Source organism: Vidua macroura, chromosome Z, assembly GCF_024509145.1.
Source record: "Vidua macroura isolate BioBank_ID:100142 chromosome Z, ASM2450914v1, whole genome shotgun sequence".
Taxonomy (NCBI): domain Eukaryota; kingdom Metazoa; phylum Chordata; class Aves; order Passeriformes; family Viduidae; genus Vidua; species Vidua macroura.
The window spans coordinates 55,496,020-55,513,970 of NC_071611.1; the positions used below are offsets into that span (position 1 = coordinate 55,496,020).

General features: G+C 37.7%; 1 protein-coding gene across 1 annotated transcript in view; it reads right to left on the reverse strand.

Moving 5' to 3' along the window:
• Positions 1–486: 486 nt before the first annotated feature.
• PRDM6 (PR/SET domain 6) overlaps positions 487–17,951 on the reverse strand; it is a 73,870-nt gene continuing 56,405 nt past the window's right edge. The window contains exons 6-7 of the mRNA XM_054003861.1: positions 7,727–7,903; positions 487–797 (exon numbers count right to left, since the gene is read on the reverse strand). Coding sequence (XP_053859836.1) covers positions 683–797; positions 7,727–7,903 — 292 coding nt within the window. The 3' untranslated portion in view covers positions 487–682. The remainder of the gene's footprint in view (positions 798–7,726; positions 7,904–17,951) is intronic.

The window sequence follows — 17,951 nt, forward strand, 5'->3', positions numbered from 1 at the left end:
ACATTTCATACTTTTTTTACTATTTTTTCTTTTTGTTTTTGTTTTTTCTTTGCCAGGATATCTATGACAATGCCAATGCAAACTAGTTGCATGAAAAAGTGCACACAGTGTGAGGCATGAGACTATGGAAATGGAATGCCCTTTGGTCTGAGGTGGCTGACACTGACCCAGGCATAGCTTGTGATCACTTTCCATCCCACACAGCAATTTCTATTACAGCCATGTCAAGATCAACTTAACCCAGCCCAGCCAAATGTACAGATTACATCTGAGTCCTTTGAGTCATGCTACAAAAAAAGGTGCAACAATAAACAAGTCCATGTGCATTCTCAGACGTAACTATGAGCAGAAGAACCCTTGAGATTCCTCACTTTGGCATTAAATAACAATTATAAAGGATTTTAGAATTAAAGCAATACATGAAGGGACTTGAAATGTTAACAGTCCCAAGTAACTTGTCAATTGAAATAAGACTCATCCCTAGTCATAAATAAATAATCTCTTTCCTGGTCTCACTTCCATGCCAGGATCAATATCGCTTAACATCTTACTTATTTTATTACTGCTTTTGGTTTTCTGGGACTGATTGAAAGTAGCTCAGAGGAAATCTTTGGTTTTGCTTAAGTGTCCATGACATTTAATCATGACTTTCCTTGCAGTTTAATTCCAACCAGTCAATCAGTTAATCCACTTCAATTGATTCTGTGCTCTCTGTTATTGGCTTGCACTCATTGGGCATCCTCTGGTGTCGACTCAGCTGGGTGGCTTGTGTGAAGCTCCTCTCACACCTCTCGCACCTGGTGAAGGCAAGAGAGAAAATTGAGACCAGGGAGCCGCTCTGGGTGGGGGGGGGTGATGGGCTTTGTCTCATCCTGCCTAATCAGAACAGACACTCAAAAGTGCCTTCAGATTTTACTGGCTCAAGAGGTTTAATTGGTGGCTACTTCCAAGGCCTTGATGCCTATGATGGGACAAGGCCTGTCTGATTCAGAACAGAGGAATCTGTCAATAGACAGGGGGAAGGTGATTTCTCCAGAGAGGCCTGTACTGCTGTAGCTCTGATCACTGTCAGTTCAAATAGATAAAGAACAAAAAGAGATTTTTAGGAGTGAGCCATCAAAGAGGCAGCTTGTCTGCAGTTTTCTGCTCTGTATCCCCTAAGAGAAATTGATGACAAATAGAATTTCACCTTCTGCTTTTTTAAAATCCACAATTGCCTATTGGAGAATGAGAAATCACAAAGCAGTAATCATTCAGTCCTAGAACAAGAGAAAACTATTTGTTTATCTGATCTGACCATGTAGTAAGATTCATTTTTAAAAGGCACATAGAGATAGTGGTTGCTTAATTATCTGCAAACATCCACACTATTTGAGATATCTGTGGGTTGAGCAAGAACTCATAACAGCGATCAGTGTTGCTTTGCTTTTATATTGTTTCCCTTTCTACCCTGTTCTCTCTTAGAAAACCATAATCTGCAAGAAAAATACTGTGTGAATGAATGAACAAAGCCACTAAATTTTGGAGAGGACAGAATAGGGGCTATTGTTGCCTTGGAATTAATCCCTTATCCTTGCTCTTAAAGACAAACTACTGTATTTAATTTCCCAAATGCTGCCTTCTAGATTTGCATTCTGAACACTCGAGAGGGGTTTGATGAGTCACAAACATGGATGGATCCTTCTTGTATGGTGCTTGCTCCAAAAGCCATCTTCAGTTTAATGGTACCATGTGATGTTTTATCTCTAAAAAAGATTTTCATAAAAGTATCACTGCAATGAATCCTTCACCTTCAAAGGAGTAGTGAGAAAAACAATGGACTCAGCTAATTCATTTTAATATTTCTCTCTTCACTGATGTGAATGATAGAAAGTGAACTGTCAGTGATCTGCTCATTAAAAAAAGATATTTACACACATGTGTAACTGTGGATATGCTTCACATTAATAGTTTTTGGTGATAAATTTCTGCTTCAGCACTATTTAGCACAGACATTACAGAGTCATTCATCCGGGTTACCGTACCAATCTAAAATGTCAACACTTTTAAGTTGTATTTCCTTGATTGTCTTTCATGGAATATTTTTAGCATCCTATGCCACTGTTAAAAACTGCACTGTGATCTTGACAAATGTAAAATGTCAGCTTTAATGTATCAGACCTATCAGCTCAATGAAAATAACTCAGAAGTATTGATTACTTAATGATTTTTGGGGTATTCATTAATGTCTATGTGCAGATCATCCACTCTCCAGAACTCCTGAAGTGCTGATGACACATTAGTGCACTGCTGATTGTTTATTAGAAAACTGATTACTTACTGGATTAGTGTGTCAAAATATACTACCTTTCATTGCCTGACAAACCTGCAAATTATTGTATTATTTTTATATACATACATATATATCTATCACAGAGGCATAATAATCAATTTTAAGGCTGGGGGGTTAACTTAGTCTGTATGAGATATTACTGTCTACTTGAACTTGATAGTTTGGTAATTTTGATGTCTACAAAGGCAAGTACTTTGCTTGATGAGTAATAGGGGGCTTGGATCCTTGCCTACCCAAGCTGTAAGTGATACAGTTGCAACATAACCTATAAAAGCAGGTGTGGCAAGCCCTAATTTCAAGAGCCTGGCCAAATAAACGAAATACAGGGTAACAGGATGCCTAGGCACCATTAGTGACTTAGATAAAGGCTATAGAGTCATCGAGAGGCAGTGTTACTCACTAAAATAATTTGCTCTGGCAGACCTCCTTACCCTTTCTGGAGCTTGTCTGGGAGGCTAGAATTGGGCAGGCATTTACTCAGCACCTTGCATTGCTAGTGAAAATTCAGAGCAAGGTTTACCATATTGCTTTAAAATACAACTTCCCATCCTTTATCCACAAGATTCCTCTGTTGTAGAAGTGCTCTACCTTTCCTGCTACAGGCTGATACACTAACATCGAGGCACAGGAAAGAAGGATGCTAAAACGAGAGCAGCTACCCTTTATGAATAGTAAGGCCACGGCTGCCAAGCATTGCTGCTGGTCAAACTGTGATGTCTGCACTTGCATAGCCCTTGGGCAAAAGTCAGAATAAAGCCTCTGACAAGGCACTTAATTCCCCTGTCTTTCTCTTGTACCTGGATAACCTTCAGATATTATCCAAGCTGCCTGGGATTTTCTAGGTACTTCCAAATTATGTGGGTGGTGCTTTCAGGACCATAATTTTGGGTATATAAGTACCTGGCTTATGGGCAGAGATGTGTATAAGGCTCCTGATTCCTCTTTTCAGTGTGGTCCAGAGAAGTTGTTGCTGGATACAAACTGATAGAAAAGGTGAAGATAATAGTGTCACAGCAGTCAGCATTACTGTCTCACAGTAGGTAGGAATGGGAAGAATAGAAGGAATATTTTTCTTCTGGATTGTGATGTACTCTGTGCAATCTCTCCCTCTACTAACCATTCTTTCCCAGCCCATCATAGCAGAATAACCACTCCCATAAGCTCTGTCTATGAGATTGGTAAGCATGTGTGTGTTTTTGTGTGCATGTTTCTGTACTGTAACCCATACACGTTTAGTGTTGTGTTGGAAAGTTGAACAGTAGTCAAAATTGTCAGAAAGGAAAAAGAGTCCATATCTCATGTGACCACCAAGAAACCATGGGGCTGAGCCCAAGCCTGAATGCTAGACATATCAAATTTTGGCTAAGCCTGCACTGTAGATACATGTATTGGCAATAATGACACTTATTAACTCAGATACAATTTAATTTCCACTTAGGGCAATCAGGCCCAGAGGCATATAGGTCCAAAACAATTTCAAATAATTAGATACCATCAGTGAAAACTGGATCCATGTTGCCTTCTTTTACAATGTATGTGTACACTGTAATTGTAAGGAACAATGTACTATAGCATTCAACCTCAGCCTCAAGGCTTCATTCTGCCACAGGGTTTCCTGGTATGATTTGCTTGGGTGGAGGGGGTAAACAGAATTGTTCTTAAGCTCAAAAAGTGCACCAATAGTTTTGGGATATTTCTACAGTACTGAGGTTTCTGATCTTGTTGAGATAGCCCTCATTGTTACTGGTCTGCTTGTTTGCTTCACAGTGCTTTCAAAACATTGACAGTGAGAATTGGTTTAATTTGTACCTTTGTGTCAACCTCTGTGAAAGGCTTTGGGTGCAGAAAATGCTGAGGGTCTACTTTAGAGAAAAAGACATTAATTTGATACTCTAAAAATAAACATTTAAAGATTTCATTCAACAAGTACATTTAACACTACATTTTAAACTCCTTTGGAAGGGTATCAAAAATCAAGAAAAACTATCAACCAAAGAAAATCCCTCTTGACAACACTGAGATGTCACTGCAGGTACAAAATACATATTCAACCTAAAATGAATGCTCCCCAGTTTTGCATTTCAGTAAGAAACAATGTAAAAATTGTGAGCTGTTGCAGGCTGGAAGAATCTTTCCTCTTAATTATTTTGGATTGACTCCTAAATATTCAATCTTTAAATAACCCTGATTCTGTAGGCAAATCCCTTCACTATTTTTTAATTTTGCTGAAATGGAAGCAGGGAGGGGGGAGAAAAAAATTAAGAGAACAGAGGTGGCAAATAATTTTCCTTTTTCTCCAGCATTTTAATTTACTTGAGACCTTTGTTCCCAGACTAGCAGCCCTAATGGAGACTTCAGTAAGATAAGAATACACAAAACTTTACAGTGGTGAGGCTGGCTTGATAGCTTGTGATGACATGAAAAGTCAAATTCAGCTAAAGCTTTGACTACAGATAACCTCACTTAGCATTGTTATCTTAATGAAAAGAAAATAGAAAAGTCTTCCACCATACATCCAAATGTACCTAGGACCTACAAAGAAAATGCCCGCTCACAGAAAAAGCTTTTTAACCAATCCCAAACACTGCCTTATAAAACAATTAATCTGAAAAATTTTTAAAAATATTATCACCAATGTTCACCATTTTAAAACCAGCTTCTGGAAATAATATGCATGCAAACATACTTAGTGTTTAACATTGCTGACTTAATCTATGCTGACTGTAATTTGTCTGTATACCACATATGAACATCACTGCCCTACTGCATTAGAAATCATGAGATTGCATTCACAGCAGAAGCACCTTCAAAATTATACCTGTTATTTTTAAAATAACTTAGTTAGAATTTAAGTAATTTATCACTATCCATGCATGGCAAATCTTTCTAATATTAAAAATATTACTTAAAAGAAGTGTGCACATCATCACAAATACAAACTTCTTTGAGGTACAGAAACACTATCTCAGTGGGCTTTTCTGTCTTTTTTTTTTTTTTTTTCTATGTAAGTGTACACTCAAAATTCCTTCATAAACAAACATTTTAAACCTAAATTGCATGATCAAGAGACAGAAATTTTGTTTGTTCTATTTATGGTTCTTGCTTAATAGAATTTGTTGAGAGCTTTTTCCTAAACTTTCTTAATACCAGATCTTGTGCAACCCTTTTCCAAAGCAGGATCCAAACAGTGATGAGACATCAAGATGAGCTGCAGCTCTTTCTTTTTCCTCCAGCAGAGATAATAGATTGATTTCTGGATAAGTTTTCTGCCCCTCCTCTCTCAAATGCAAGTAGTCCTGCATAAGAGACAAATCTGCCCTTTTGAACAGCTTGCAGGATCAAGGCTTGTGTATCCTCTTATCTGACTAGCAAGGATAGGAAGATCTGCAGCTCCAGTTTTAGCTTCACATGAAGTTACTAGTCAGCTTAGTGCAAATACTTCAACAAGCCTTCCAGAGAAAAAATGGTACTACTGTTTCTTGTGCTTGAGGAAGAAACTAAAGAAACACCTTGCACAATTAAAATTATGCCATACATCATAAAGAACTTATAGAAATATAGAAATTATACTTTTTTTGTTGTTGTTGTTGCGCTGTCCTGCAACTTAAGGAATAGTCAGATACATCCTGGAATACTTAAATGCTTCCACATGAGCAGGGCAAAGCATAACAAAAAAAACCCACCCCAAAACCCAAAAAAAAACCCAAAAAAACAAAATAAAAACCAAACCAAACCAAAAAACAAATCCCAGACCTCTTATTGGTTGTATTACATACGTTAAGCTCTTTTACAAATGAAATTGTGCTGTAATCAAGTCCATTTTGGAAAAGGGTAAAAAAGTTAGTAAACCAAAGGGGAAAAATAATTGCTCTAAATGGGGCAAAATAGCAGATCTATTGGAAATATGACAAAAAGAGAACGTTAAGGAAAAAAATTAAGTGGAGTCAACAAGGTTACACATACGTAACACCTTAACATTAAACAAAATCTATTTTCCATTTTGACCTGGAAACCTCTTCCATTAATTACTAAAATCTATTTACACAGCAACTAGATAGAATCAATCTGATTGCTCACACCATTTTTGGCTCACTTTCTGTGGGCTCTGAGCATTTTCAACAGACTGGCTCAAGAGATGTTGATACCTAGATTTTCTGAGTTGATACTGAGATATTCTGAGATGTTCCATGCTATCCTAGCCATGATTTCTGCTATGCAAGTTCTTCTGTGCTGGATATGCAGGATTTTGTTCCTGTCTCTGCCCCCTTGTCCCCAGCAAAGACATGTATGGAGGCCGTGCTTCCTTCCAACCTTACATGGAGGCAAAGTTCACCAGTATCTGTCGGGTTTGTTATGAGGGGCTCTGACAGGCCCCACGACTGAGCTCTCTAACATTAACCAGATCAAAAGCACAGTCTGGCAAAAGTAGAAAAAAAAAGACAAACAGAGAAAAGTAGAAAGAGAACCAATAGTACTTGGAGAACTGGGAGAGACACAAACCTTCTACACTTATTCCCCTTCCTCCTAGGAATATCCAGGAAAATTGATACCACTTCCAAAAGAAGTGGTATCAATACATTAGGTGGAATTGCTCCAGTGACCACATGTAAATACTCTGAGCCTGTCAGTTCAGCCAAGACAAAGACACAAGTATGGGATATATTTCTTCTGCTTTGGAGAACACTTCCTGTTTTGTAGGCAGTCTTGCACAACAGAAGGTAAAATAAACCTGGATCAGCTAAACTATTGCTGGACATGAGCACTGCTGGAAGATTTCTCAGACAGGTATGTACTTTGCTTTAATATCAGTAATTGAAAACTTCAGAAATTGATGTAGTCTGTTTAATGTAAAATCATCTTTATAAGGTGACTTTTTTTTTTTTTTTCTTATACCTTGGACAGCTGAGCACTTTCAATTTATTACTAAGATCTTTCAAAACTTATGCCATAAGTCAGAGTTACATTTTCTATCCAATGAGACTAAAACAAGGTGCATATTTTCCCCCATATATAACTAGAGCCAAATTAGCTTTTAAGTGAAGCTCCATCTACCTCAGCATATAGACATCAAAGAATCATATTAATGTTCTTACAGCATGGCCTGTCTCAGTCTTGATCATATTTTCAGCTGTAGTTCTCTGGAAGTAGCTTGCCACTTAATTAAAACAGTCAAGGTATCATTAGAGAACAGAAAATTGTGCAAGGCTTTCAAGAAACTCAAAATCAAACCCATATAAATTCTGATTTTAACAGCACCACTAGCTGTTTTACCACATGGTCTGATCTTGGCTTTCAAGGGAACCGCTGCCAAGTGCTGGTGATGCTAGTGAGCAGCAGCAACGCATTTCCCTCCCTAATCTCAGCTGGCAAAAGCTGCTGGCTTCAAGTACTTACTTGAAGGGCTTTTCTCCAGTGTGTGTCCGGATGTGATTGTTAAGCGTTGTGGCACCAGCAAAGGCGCGCCCACAGTAGCCGCACTTGAAAGGCCTGTCACTGGAGTGCGTCACGACGTGGTTCCTCAGCTCCGAGGGCTGGGAGAAAGACTGTGAGCAGTGGCCACACTGGTAGGGCCTGCAGTGGGAAAGAGAAACAGCATGCCATCAGTGCTTTCTGTTGGCATGAGCAGGAAACAACATGGGAGGGGGCTCCTGATCTTCCCAGTAATTTCCAAAGAGAACTGTGGGTGCACTTCTCTGGGTCTTTCTTGCAAAACACAAACCCAAAACTTCACAACCTCTTTAACAAATGTGGAATTTTTGGGTAGGAATTAAATGAGAGTCTATGGGACCCAAAAACCATAAATCAGCAAACTAGTGAGCCTGCACTGCACATCTGCCTGCCTTAGTTCTCTCAAACTCAACATGGTGCTCCTTAGTCAAAAAAAAAAAAAAAAAAAATCCATACACACTGGAGCTGAGGGACTCATGAAATCCTGTGTCTGTTGGTGTGAGCTACAGTCTTACTTGCAAATGGGTGTCTGAAGGTTATGTGTACATCCTATCTGTATTCCATAGAGGTTTTTAGAGATCACCTATTTCAATAAGAGACTTGGAAAAAATGACCACTGTATAAAAATTATCTTTCTGTTTTCTTATTTCAGTTGAAAATCTTTACATTTTATCAACATTTTTTCTCCCATCCAGACTGAAAATGCCTATTTTGGGGATCTTGAAAGGAAACGCAGAACTCAGATGTTCAACATCTTGTTAAACATAACAAACAAACACACAAAACTAACTGATATGTTACAAATTCAGAATCATAAAAAGCAGACTGCAAACATAGGAAAAAAAAAAAGGATACAAGACAGCAATGTGAGACTGGTCTGCTGAAATGCTAAATAAAATAAAATGCCAAGAAACCACATCTATATATTTCTCTTTGGTAAAAGTGGCTTTATATCAACATCGTACGAGGGCTTTTTCCCCATTTCACATTTGTTTTAAGGTAGTAGCAGAGTCCTAAATGCTTATAAGACTGTTTGCTAAGAAAATTAAGATCTTTTTTCTGGAGGGATAATAATGATTTTTACCCTACACAACATTTTAACTCTTGGTGTCTGTGTTTCCAGAGCCAATGGCCAACACAGCTGAATTGTGCTCTCTGTAATAAATGTATATGTTTAAATTGCTAGAAACCAAAACTAAAGGGAAAGAAACAATGGTGACCAGGCATGTACAATTCAATTAAGTGCAAAATAAAGTGAACTATCTCATTTGTCAAGTGAACTGCTTAATTGTGGCTACTTGCATCACTGAACACAAATACTATTATTTTACAGTGCTTCAGAGCACTGAACCCTGATTGTAGAATTTTTTAGTTTGATTAATAGCTCAGTATTCATCAATAACTCAATAGCTTAAAATTTTAATTACTCGCATTTGAAAATCTAACTACTCTCCAACAAGTTTGAAGGTTAGATATGAAAGCTGTGGAAAGGTATTTCAGATTATGTGGCCCTTAAAGATACACAGATATAGGCAAAATAATACTAAAAAAAAAAAACTGAGAAAGTGTTTTTCTGCTTCTCTTACTGAAAGACAAGTAGTAACATGTCCAGTTTTCACCTTTCTTGGAGTCGAAGGTAATTTGCACAGAAAACATTTATCAAAATTGGTATGAAATTTCAAGAGCTGGTAAAAAAGAAATAATTGGCAAATGCAGTAATCACTTTTAAGAAAAATAATGCAATAATATATATATGGAATAATATATTCCATATCCAAGAAACATTGATTTTTTTAATAGTGGAAAAGACCATTAACATCTATTAGCCTCTGGTTATCTATTTTTAACAGCAATCACAAAAAATGATGCAATGCTGCATAAAACCAATTAATCCTTTTATTTTTTAAACTGATAAACAAATCAATGTGATTAATTTAATGCAGTGAAAATTCACACTGTAACTTGTCTGTAAACAGTCAAAATTTCAAACCAGATGTAAGTGAACATTGTGATGCCAAACAATATGGGTACATTGGTTCAAAATAAATGTTTTCTTTACAAAATACTCAGAATATATTTCACTGGCTTACACTCAAATAAATCAGCCCTGTAAAAGATCACTTATTGTTAGATCACTTCAACTCCATTTTTCTGATTGATCCACATCTTAGGAGAAAAGCTATTTAAAAAGTTACCCTTCTCTTTGCAGAGGATGCATTTATCCAGTTTATATCCAGGTAATGCCAATTAATGCTAAAATGTGTAATTTTTTTAAAGCTTAGATAAATGACACACACTAGACGAAATTAATTTTAAAAAGAGGCCCTAAAAATACATTCAAATACTGTAACATCTTAAAAATTCTCTAATTTTCACAATTGCAGATTTAAATATACCAGCTTCCAACAACTTTTGGATACTAATATTTTTAAAAAACAAAAAAAAATTACATTCAATAAGTACAAAAGTTATCATTCTGTTCTCTGGTAACAATTTTACTGTGCTCAGAATTTTTTTTTCTTGAAAGAAAATAAAATCAATATGTTATTTTTCAAAAAAAATGAAAGTGGCACTGAAGGATTGAACATGAGCAGTGCTTGGTTCAGTGAGTACATTGACATGGGCAGAGCAAGCTTGCCTTTGATGAAGCAGTTATGTCTTCTGCCATCACTTTTGTCTGCAAAAGTGGGACAATAGGACAAGGAATTAAGATGGTGACCTCGCTATAACAGAGTTTTGCAGATAAGGAGGAACAGTGACAAAGGGACAGAAATGTTGGTCTTCATAGGCTGTGCTTCAAAAATCCACTGCTGGACTGAATGCACTCCTAGCTCAGAAAAACTCATTTCCTTGGAATAATCAATACATATACTGTACTTTCTTGAGCTTCATAGTATTCATGTGAATCAAAATCTTACCAGATTGTAATTTTAAGTTACAGTTAAGAGCAGCTAAACTGATTACAGCCATGTGCAGATGAGAATGATGTTCTAACAGCCATCAAAAGTAGTTCTAATGTTTTTTTATTAAACACCTAGTTACATGGGAACTTTTAGCTCCACATCTTTCTTTTTGAGCTTAAAGAAAGGAAATCTACTTACCCAGAAGAAAATTTTCCTGTTGGAAAAATTACACTGTTGTTATTAATCCCATGCATCATTGATAAACTGTCTAGGTTTACTGACATTTAGAATCCATCAGATTTTTCTAGAGACCTTAATCCTACAGTCTCTGACTATATGATGGCCCATATAGGAACACAGGCCATCTAAATTGAAATTCTGAGAGCAATTCTAATGTAATAGTTTTCAGATTTTGTGGTAATTTATAATTTGAGCTTTTCCAAGTTGTGCAAGACATTTCAAAATGAAAACACTAGGAATAAATTTTGCTTTCTGAGCTGGACAATCTCTTGAATGATTTCATTCTTTGGTCAGATCTTTTCATGTCTTAAAATTCTCTTACTTTTGCAGCTGATATTTTTCAGGGTCAAACTACATTCTGTATGGGACTTATAAGTCCCTATAAGGCTTACTGAACCTCACCAAAGCTCATGCTTTGGGCAGGGAATGTAGAACCCCTAAGATGTACAAAGCATATTAAGAGAATACAAAAATCTACATGCTTTCATCTGAAATAGCTACTGAGAGACAGCTGTACATTTAGATAATTCTTTCTAGATTTTCATTTAGCAAAACTGGCATCACTTTATTTGTCTTTTACTATTCCTCTGCCAAAAGAATGTATTTTCCAAATCCTGACTCCTAAGTGTATCTAAGTGTTATAAATTTATTTTCTACATCATAAATTATTAACTCTTTGAATTATTAGAACCTTGGAAAACCCAATCATTATTTTCCACTGCATTTTCAAACAATTTTCTTTATGTTTAATAGGTTTTTAGTGTGGCCTCATCAGAAGTGAATTTGCTCTTTTCAAGGGGCATATGGAATTCTAGTGTAATTTAGAAGAGAAATTGATTGTAAGAGTGAGTTCCTGAATACTTGTAACTTTGTCATTGAAACTCTGTCAGCCCAATGAGACAAAATAGCGCAGTGCTGTATTCTTTTCCCTCAGAAAGAGCTAGAAAAGCACCAGTTGAAAGGAGACTGGCATGTGATTGAAAGTGCTTTTCTCCCTGTTGACGGCTAAGAAGTAAAAAACTGACATGATCATTGATCTATAGAATGGTCTGTGTCGAAAGGGGCTTTAAAGACCATCTTGTTTCCAACCCCTTGCTATGGGCAGGGACACCTTCCACTCAAGGCTCCATCCTATGTGGCCTTGATCATTCCCAGGATGGGGCATCAACAGCTTCTTTGTGAAAATTTCAAGTCTGTTTCATTACCCTCACGCTAAAGAATTTCTTTCTTACATCCCATATAAATTTACCCTCTTTTAGTTTAAAGCCATTATCCTTTTTTCTATCATGAAATGTCTTCACAAAAAGTCTCTCTCCAGCTTTCTTGCAAGCCCCTATGTGTACTGGAAAGCTCATATGAGGTGTCCCTGAGCCCTTCTTTTCTCTACACTGAACAGCCCAAATTCTCTCAACCTGTCTTCATGCCTCTGATTATCTTTGGGTTGTCCTCTGGACTCTCTCTAGGAGATCCACATCCTTCTAATGCTGGAATCCCCAGAGCTGGATGCAGTGTTCCAGGTGGGTTTTACAAGAGTCGAATAGATGGGGAGAATCACTTCCTGCCCATGCTGCTTTTGACCCAGCCCAGGACATGCTTGGCTTTCTGGGTTGCGAGTGCACATCTGGCTCATGTCCAACTTCTTATTCCCCAACATCCAAGTCCTTCTGCTCAGGAATGTTCTCAATCCATTCTCTACCCAGCCTGTATTTGTGCTTGCGATTGACCTGAACCACATTTAAGACCTTTCACTTGCTCTTGTTGGGCTTCATGATGTTCACACAGTCCCACCTTTCCAACCTGCCAAGGTCACTCTGGATGGTATCCCTTCCTTCCAGCATGTCACTTGCCCCACACAGTCTGGCGTCATCAGGCTGAGGTTGCTCACTATCCCTGTCACCAACAAACACTGCTGTGCTACATAGCATCAGCCCAAATAGCAGCCCCTAAGGAATATCCCTGGTCTCCACTTGGAGATTGAGGCACTGACCACAACTCTTTTGAATGCAACTTTCCCGCCAATTCCTTATCCATTGAGAGATCTGACCATCAAATAAATCCAGGTCTCTTTACTTCAGAGACATGGCTGCTGTGCATGGCTGTGCAAACACTTTGCACAGGTCCAGGTAGATGACCTCAGTCTCTATTCCTTATTCACCAATATTCTACAGCACTCCTATAGAAGGCTACCAAATTTTTTCAGGCATGATTTGCCCTTCGTAAAATTGTGTTGGCTGTCATCAGTCACCACACTATTTTCCATGTGCCTTTACCTAGTTGCCAGGGGGATTTGCTCCGGGCTCTTGCCAAGTTCCAAGGTGATACTGACTGCCCTGTAGTTCTCCAGGTCTTTCTTTTTAACAGTGGAGGTTATGTTACCCCTTTTTGAATCAGCAGAACTTCACCAGACTGCCATGACCTCTCGAATATGACAGATAGTGGCTTTGCCACTTCATCCACCATTTCTCTCAGGATATGCACATGCTTCTCACCAGGCCCCAGGGGCTTACAACTCTTCAGGTTCTTTAGATGGTCTTCAGTCTGATCTTCTGCAGCTGGCAGTTCCACATTCTCCCACTCACATGCCTTTGCCTTCCATGGCATTGGTGATGTGACAGGAACATTTGCCAGTAAAGTTATTGACTAGCTCAGCCTTTTCCATGTCATAGGTCACCAGGCCTCCTGCTTCCTTTTAGAGAGGTCCCACATTTTTCCTGGTCTTCCTTTTATCACTAATGTAACAACAGAAGTTTTTGTTGTCCTAGATGTCCCTGCCCACATTTAATCCTATCAGGACTTCAGCTTTCCCAAAGGAATTGACACAGCTTTCCCAAAGGGATTCCTGACTACTTAGACAATCGCTCTGTATATCTCTTGGGCTACCTGTCTGTGCTTGCATGCTCTGGAAGCTTTCTTTTTGTCTTTTAATTCATCCAGGGGTTCCCCATTCATCCATGCAGGTGTCCTGGTAGTTTGCCTGACTTCCTCTTTGTTCCTGGGCTTCGAAAAGGTGATTGATCTCACAGTCTCAAAGAGTGGGACACAGGGCTCCCTTGAACCCAGGACAGCATTTCTCATTGTTATAGGGTGAAGGCTGCCCTACCACAGCCTCTTCAAGGAACCCAACAAGCAAGGCAGGTTGAAAGGGGGCCAGCATCAGCTTTCAGGATCTGGCCTTTATACAATGCACAGCTTTAAGAGCACAGCTGCAGTCAAAGGAGTTAGGTCACAGTTGTTCTCAAAGGAAGGTATTTTTGAGGAATGCCCTCTTCTAGCAAGTTAAATTAAGGCTGGAGAACAAATTGACACCTCAGGATACTGCTAATTTGCACACAGAAACATCCCTAGCATCAGCAGAGCCATGGGTGGCTACCTTCACTGCATCTGGACTCCACATCCCCTGCTTTGTTGGTGTTCCCCTTAGGCAGCAGAGCTGCTCTCCCAAGTACCTCAGGCACCATGCAGCAGCAGGGATGGCAGTGCTGGACCCGCTGGGAGTTCTGCAATCATCTGTTACAAATGCTTGTGAAGAAACTAGCCAAAGCAGAAAGCCAGAACACTTCAAGCATCTGCAAGCTTCTGTAGCTGTCAGGGAGAGTTGCTGCTCTGTAGACCTGTTATTATTATTAGCTCTGAGTACTGGGCACTTGCAAACCTTTATGAGAAGATCATGCAAGAACCAGCATGAAATTCAGCATTAAGTTTACTTTAACTGAGCAATACTCAATAAACAGAAATAGACAACACTTGCTCAAAGCATATATTTTTTAGAAGTCTGTTTGGGAGAGGTTCAAATCAATTTGTGGACTTGGGGGGAGCACCAAGGTCAAAGACATAGAACCTATAAAGAAAATATAAACACAAAATGGACTAAGCCATGATATTAGAGAAAAACATCTATTAAATTGGTAACTTCAACTTCCTATTAAGAAAAACAAAACAAAACATGCTTACTATTTAATATTGAGGTGATATTGCAAAATGTGAGTATAATGTCTTGAGTAAAGAAGAATTGTGAGTGCCAGTTCACATCCATAATCTGTCATCCATAAGCACATTTATGGAGTGTGCTTTCCCTCAGATTCTCAACTTGAATACCTGGCAATCAATGAGAATATATATCATACTGATGTACAGGTTGTACCTGAAAATATGCCACACAGAACTCTTGAAGCCTTCTGCCTTGCCTCAACACCAATGTATCCTGAATCTGGTGATCATAGTGACATGGAAGAGTGATGTCATTAAAAAAGACTGTGTCATTATCAGAAAAGTGGTTACTGTTAAAAAAACCAAAATAAAAATTGTTCATTGTAATAGAGTTTCAGTTACCCTCTTTCTGAGCCTTCCAAAGAGGATTGTTGAGAATTTCTGCAGCAGAAGGGAGGAAATAATAATAATAATAATAATTAAAAAAAAAAACAAAAAAAACAAAAAAAAAAAAAACAAAAAAAAAACACAAAAAACCCCTACAAAAATAGATTTTCAACTCTTGCTTCCAGAAATACCTTCTCAAACTACTTCTGTCTGGTCAAGGCTTAAGTAAGTCTTAAAGGCTCAGAAGGTCCCCGAGTTCAAGATTTTACAAATTTAAATTTCCACCTCCCACATACACTTCAACCCCAATTACCATTAATTTCAAAGAGAAGCCCTAAAAAATGTAACAAGCTAAAAAAATTTTGGCAGAAAGGGAGAAGTATATAAATTAACCAGTAAATAATTAAAAGGGATTTTAAATTAAAATCTTAATCTTGAAGTAAAGCAACAATACAGCAGATGATTTTAATAATTTCTCTTATTTGGGATTCATAAAGTTTTAAAATTATTTTTATTTATTAAGTGATCTGCCAGATAAATAGGATCATTTATTTCTTGCTACTTCATGGAATTATGTGTATTATGGCCTATTTATGTCTGCTCTCGTTTAGATGTTTCCTTAATCTCAGTTTTTGTACTATCTTTGTTTGAATTTCTCAAGCTTCAAGTAATCTGCTTTTCTTGTACTTCAGACCATTAATTGGTCTCCTATATAGATGCAAAGGTGTTTTCCCCGCACAGCACTGTTGCAAAACAAATACTAAGCCAGAACAGATAGACTAAAGTCTATTTCCTAGAGACAACAGGCCCTGCTGTTTCAATCACATCAAAAATACAGTGACTGGTGTGCTCACAAGTTGCTGACAATAAATGAGGAGTTGTTTATCAGCTGGAGCAGTGCTGCAGATTTTCATTGAGAAAATAAAAACCAGAGAGCTATATCCAGTACTTTGGGCTGGCAGGCAGATATTCTTTCACAAATCATACCTTACTTGCGTGTCTCCTGGAAATTTTGTACAACACTGTAAAATTTTTTCATCTATAAAAATGCAAAATGTTTAAGAAACCAAAACTCACTTTTTCTAGACACTGTATCGCTAAATTACTGGTACCCACTAAAAGACAAAAAGTTTCCTGTGATGTAAGCTCAAATTGTAATGGTTTCAAAGCAACGATATGATAACCCAGATACTAGGGAAGTTATTTATGGTAATTTTAAGCATGGAATGAATTGCAATAACCTTAATCATAGCAAGATGATTTCCTACTATGCCCTAGAGTATTGTGAGCTGACAATGCTCCAGACTTTCCTGAGGAAGCTGCTGGCTGGGTAGGCACAGGAGAGACTGAGAGGTAAGACACCATGAATCAGCACCCTACTAATGAGAATGTTCACTTTTAAGAGTGAAGACCAGAAATCCGGTTTGTGTTTCAGACAATATTTGACACAACTGCTTAGGAGGAAACAAATAAAAAAGGAATAAAATTAATCTAAAAAAAAATTAATCTCTCACATCCACAATGAAAGATCTAATGGTAAGACACTTATCCTCATTTCCTTTCTCTGACAAAATAAATATTTAGCTGTCGCTTAGAGTGAAGAATAGTACCATTAAGAGACACCCTTCTTGTATTAACTGTATTATCTGCAACTTCCTTCTTCACAAAGGAAGACACTGGTTCAAGCAAAGGATGAAATCTGGGTGCCACACCTGATTGGATGAATCACTGAAAAAGTATGTGGAGGGCCTCACAACATGCTTTTTCCAGTCTCTAGACTCTTCCAGGATGCACCATTTTATGCCTTACAGTATGCTTAGGATGCTTTAATACCAGAAACACAAAAGTCCATGGTGTGTAGGAGAGCAGACCTTTCAGGACCAATATTCTACATTGTGATACCTAAATTACTAGTTTTGTCCTACAGCTTCCTTAGCAAGCCATTTGCTTCTGCTGAGGCAAGCATAAAATCAAGAATAGTGTTGTAAGGGCTTGTTCACATTCACAATATTATAAATTCTTTAATTTTTATTAATATTAGCTTGGAATCTACTTAGTCCCTGACATGCTTGACATTTCTTCTGGAAAAATAGACTTATTCTCCCCATACCCATAGAATTACACACGCATATGTGTACATGTAGATAGTACACAAAGTACACAAGCAGACATAGACATGCACACAAACACATGCACAGACTAGCAAATACTTTTTTGCTAGTTAACTCTAATTCACAATTAAATGCTGCTTTTAGAACGACCTTTCAGGGATTCAGCTGCTCTCCTCAAATTTGTACAGCTGAAGAAGAGACAAAATATGGGCAGCCTTTTTTATTGAATTAATTTGACTTTTGTCTTTTGTCCTGCTGGCTATCAAAATTATCAAATAAACCAGCTTTGATTCATAAATAATGGTTCCATTATATTTACTGTGCCACCAGTCAGAGTACCTGAAATTTTAATTCACTTGTTCAGCTAAATTTCATCCTCAGTTCACAGCCATAAAATTCTGTATTGACAAACTTTCAAACCAACTTTGACTCTGAGGTATCTAGTCAACATTTTTCTTCTGTGTGGATATTAGTTTATTGAATAAGTGGCATCTGTTTTCCTCCACATCACTGGTGGAGTAGGTATTTCCTTTTGACAGCTTTGTACGATTTATGGGTTTGCATGCTATGAAGAAAAATAGTACTAAGCAAAAAATTCCAATT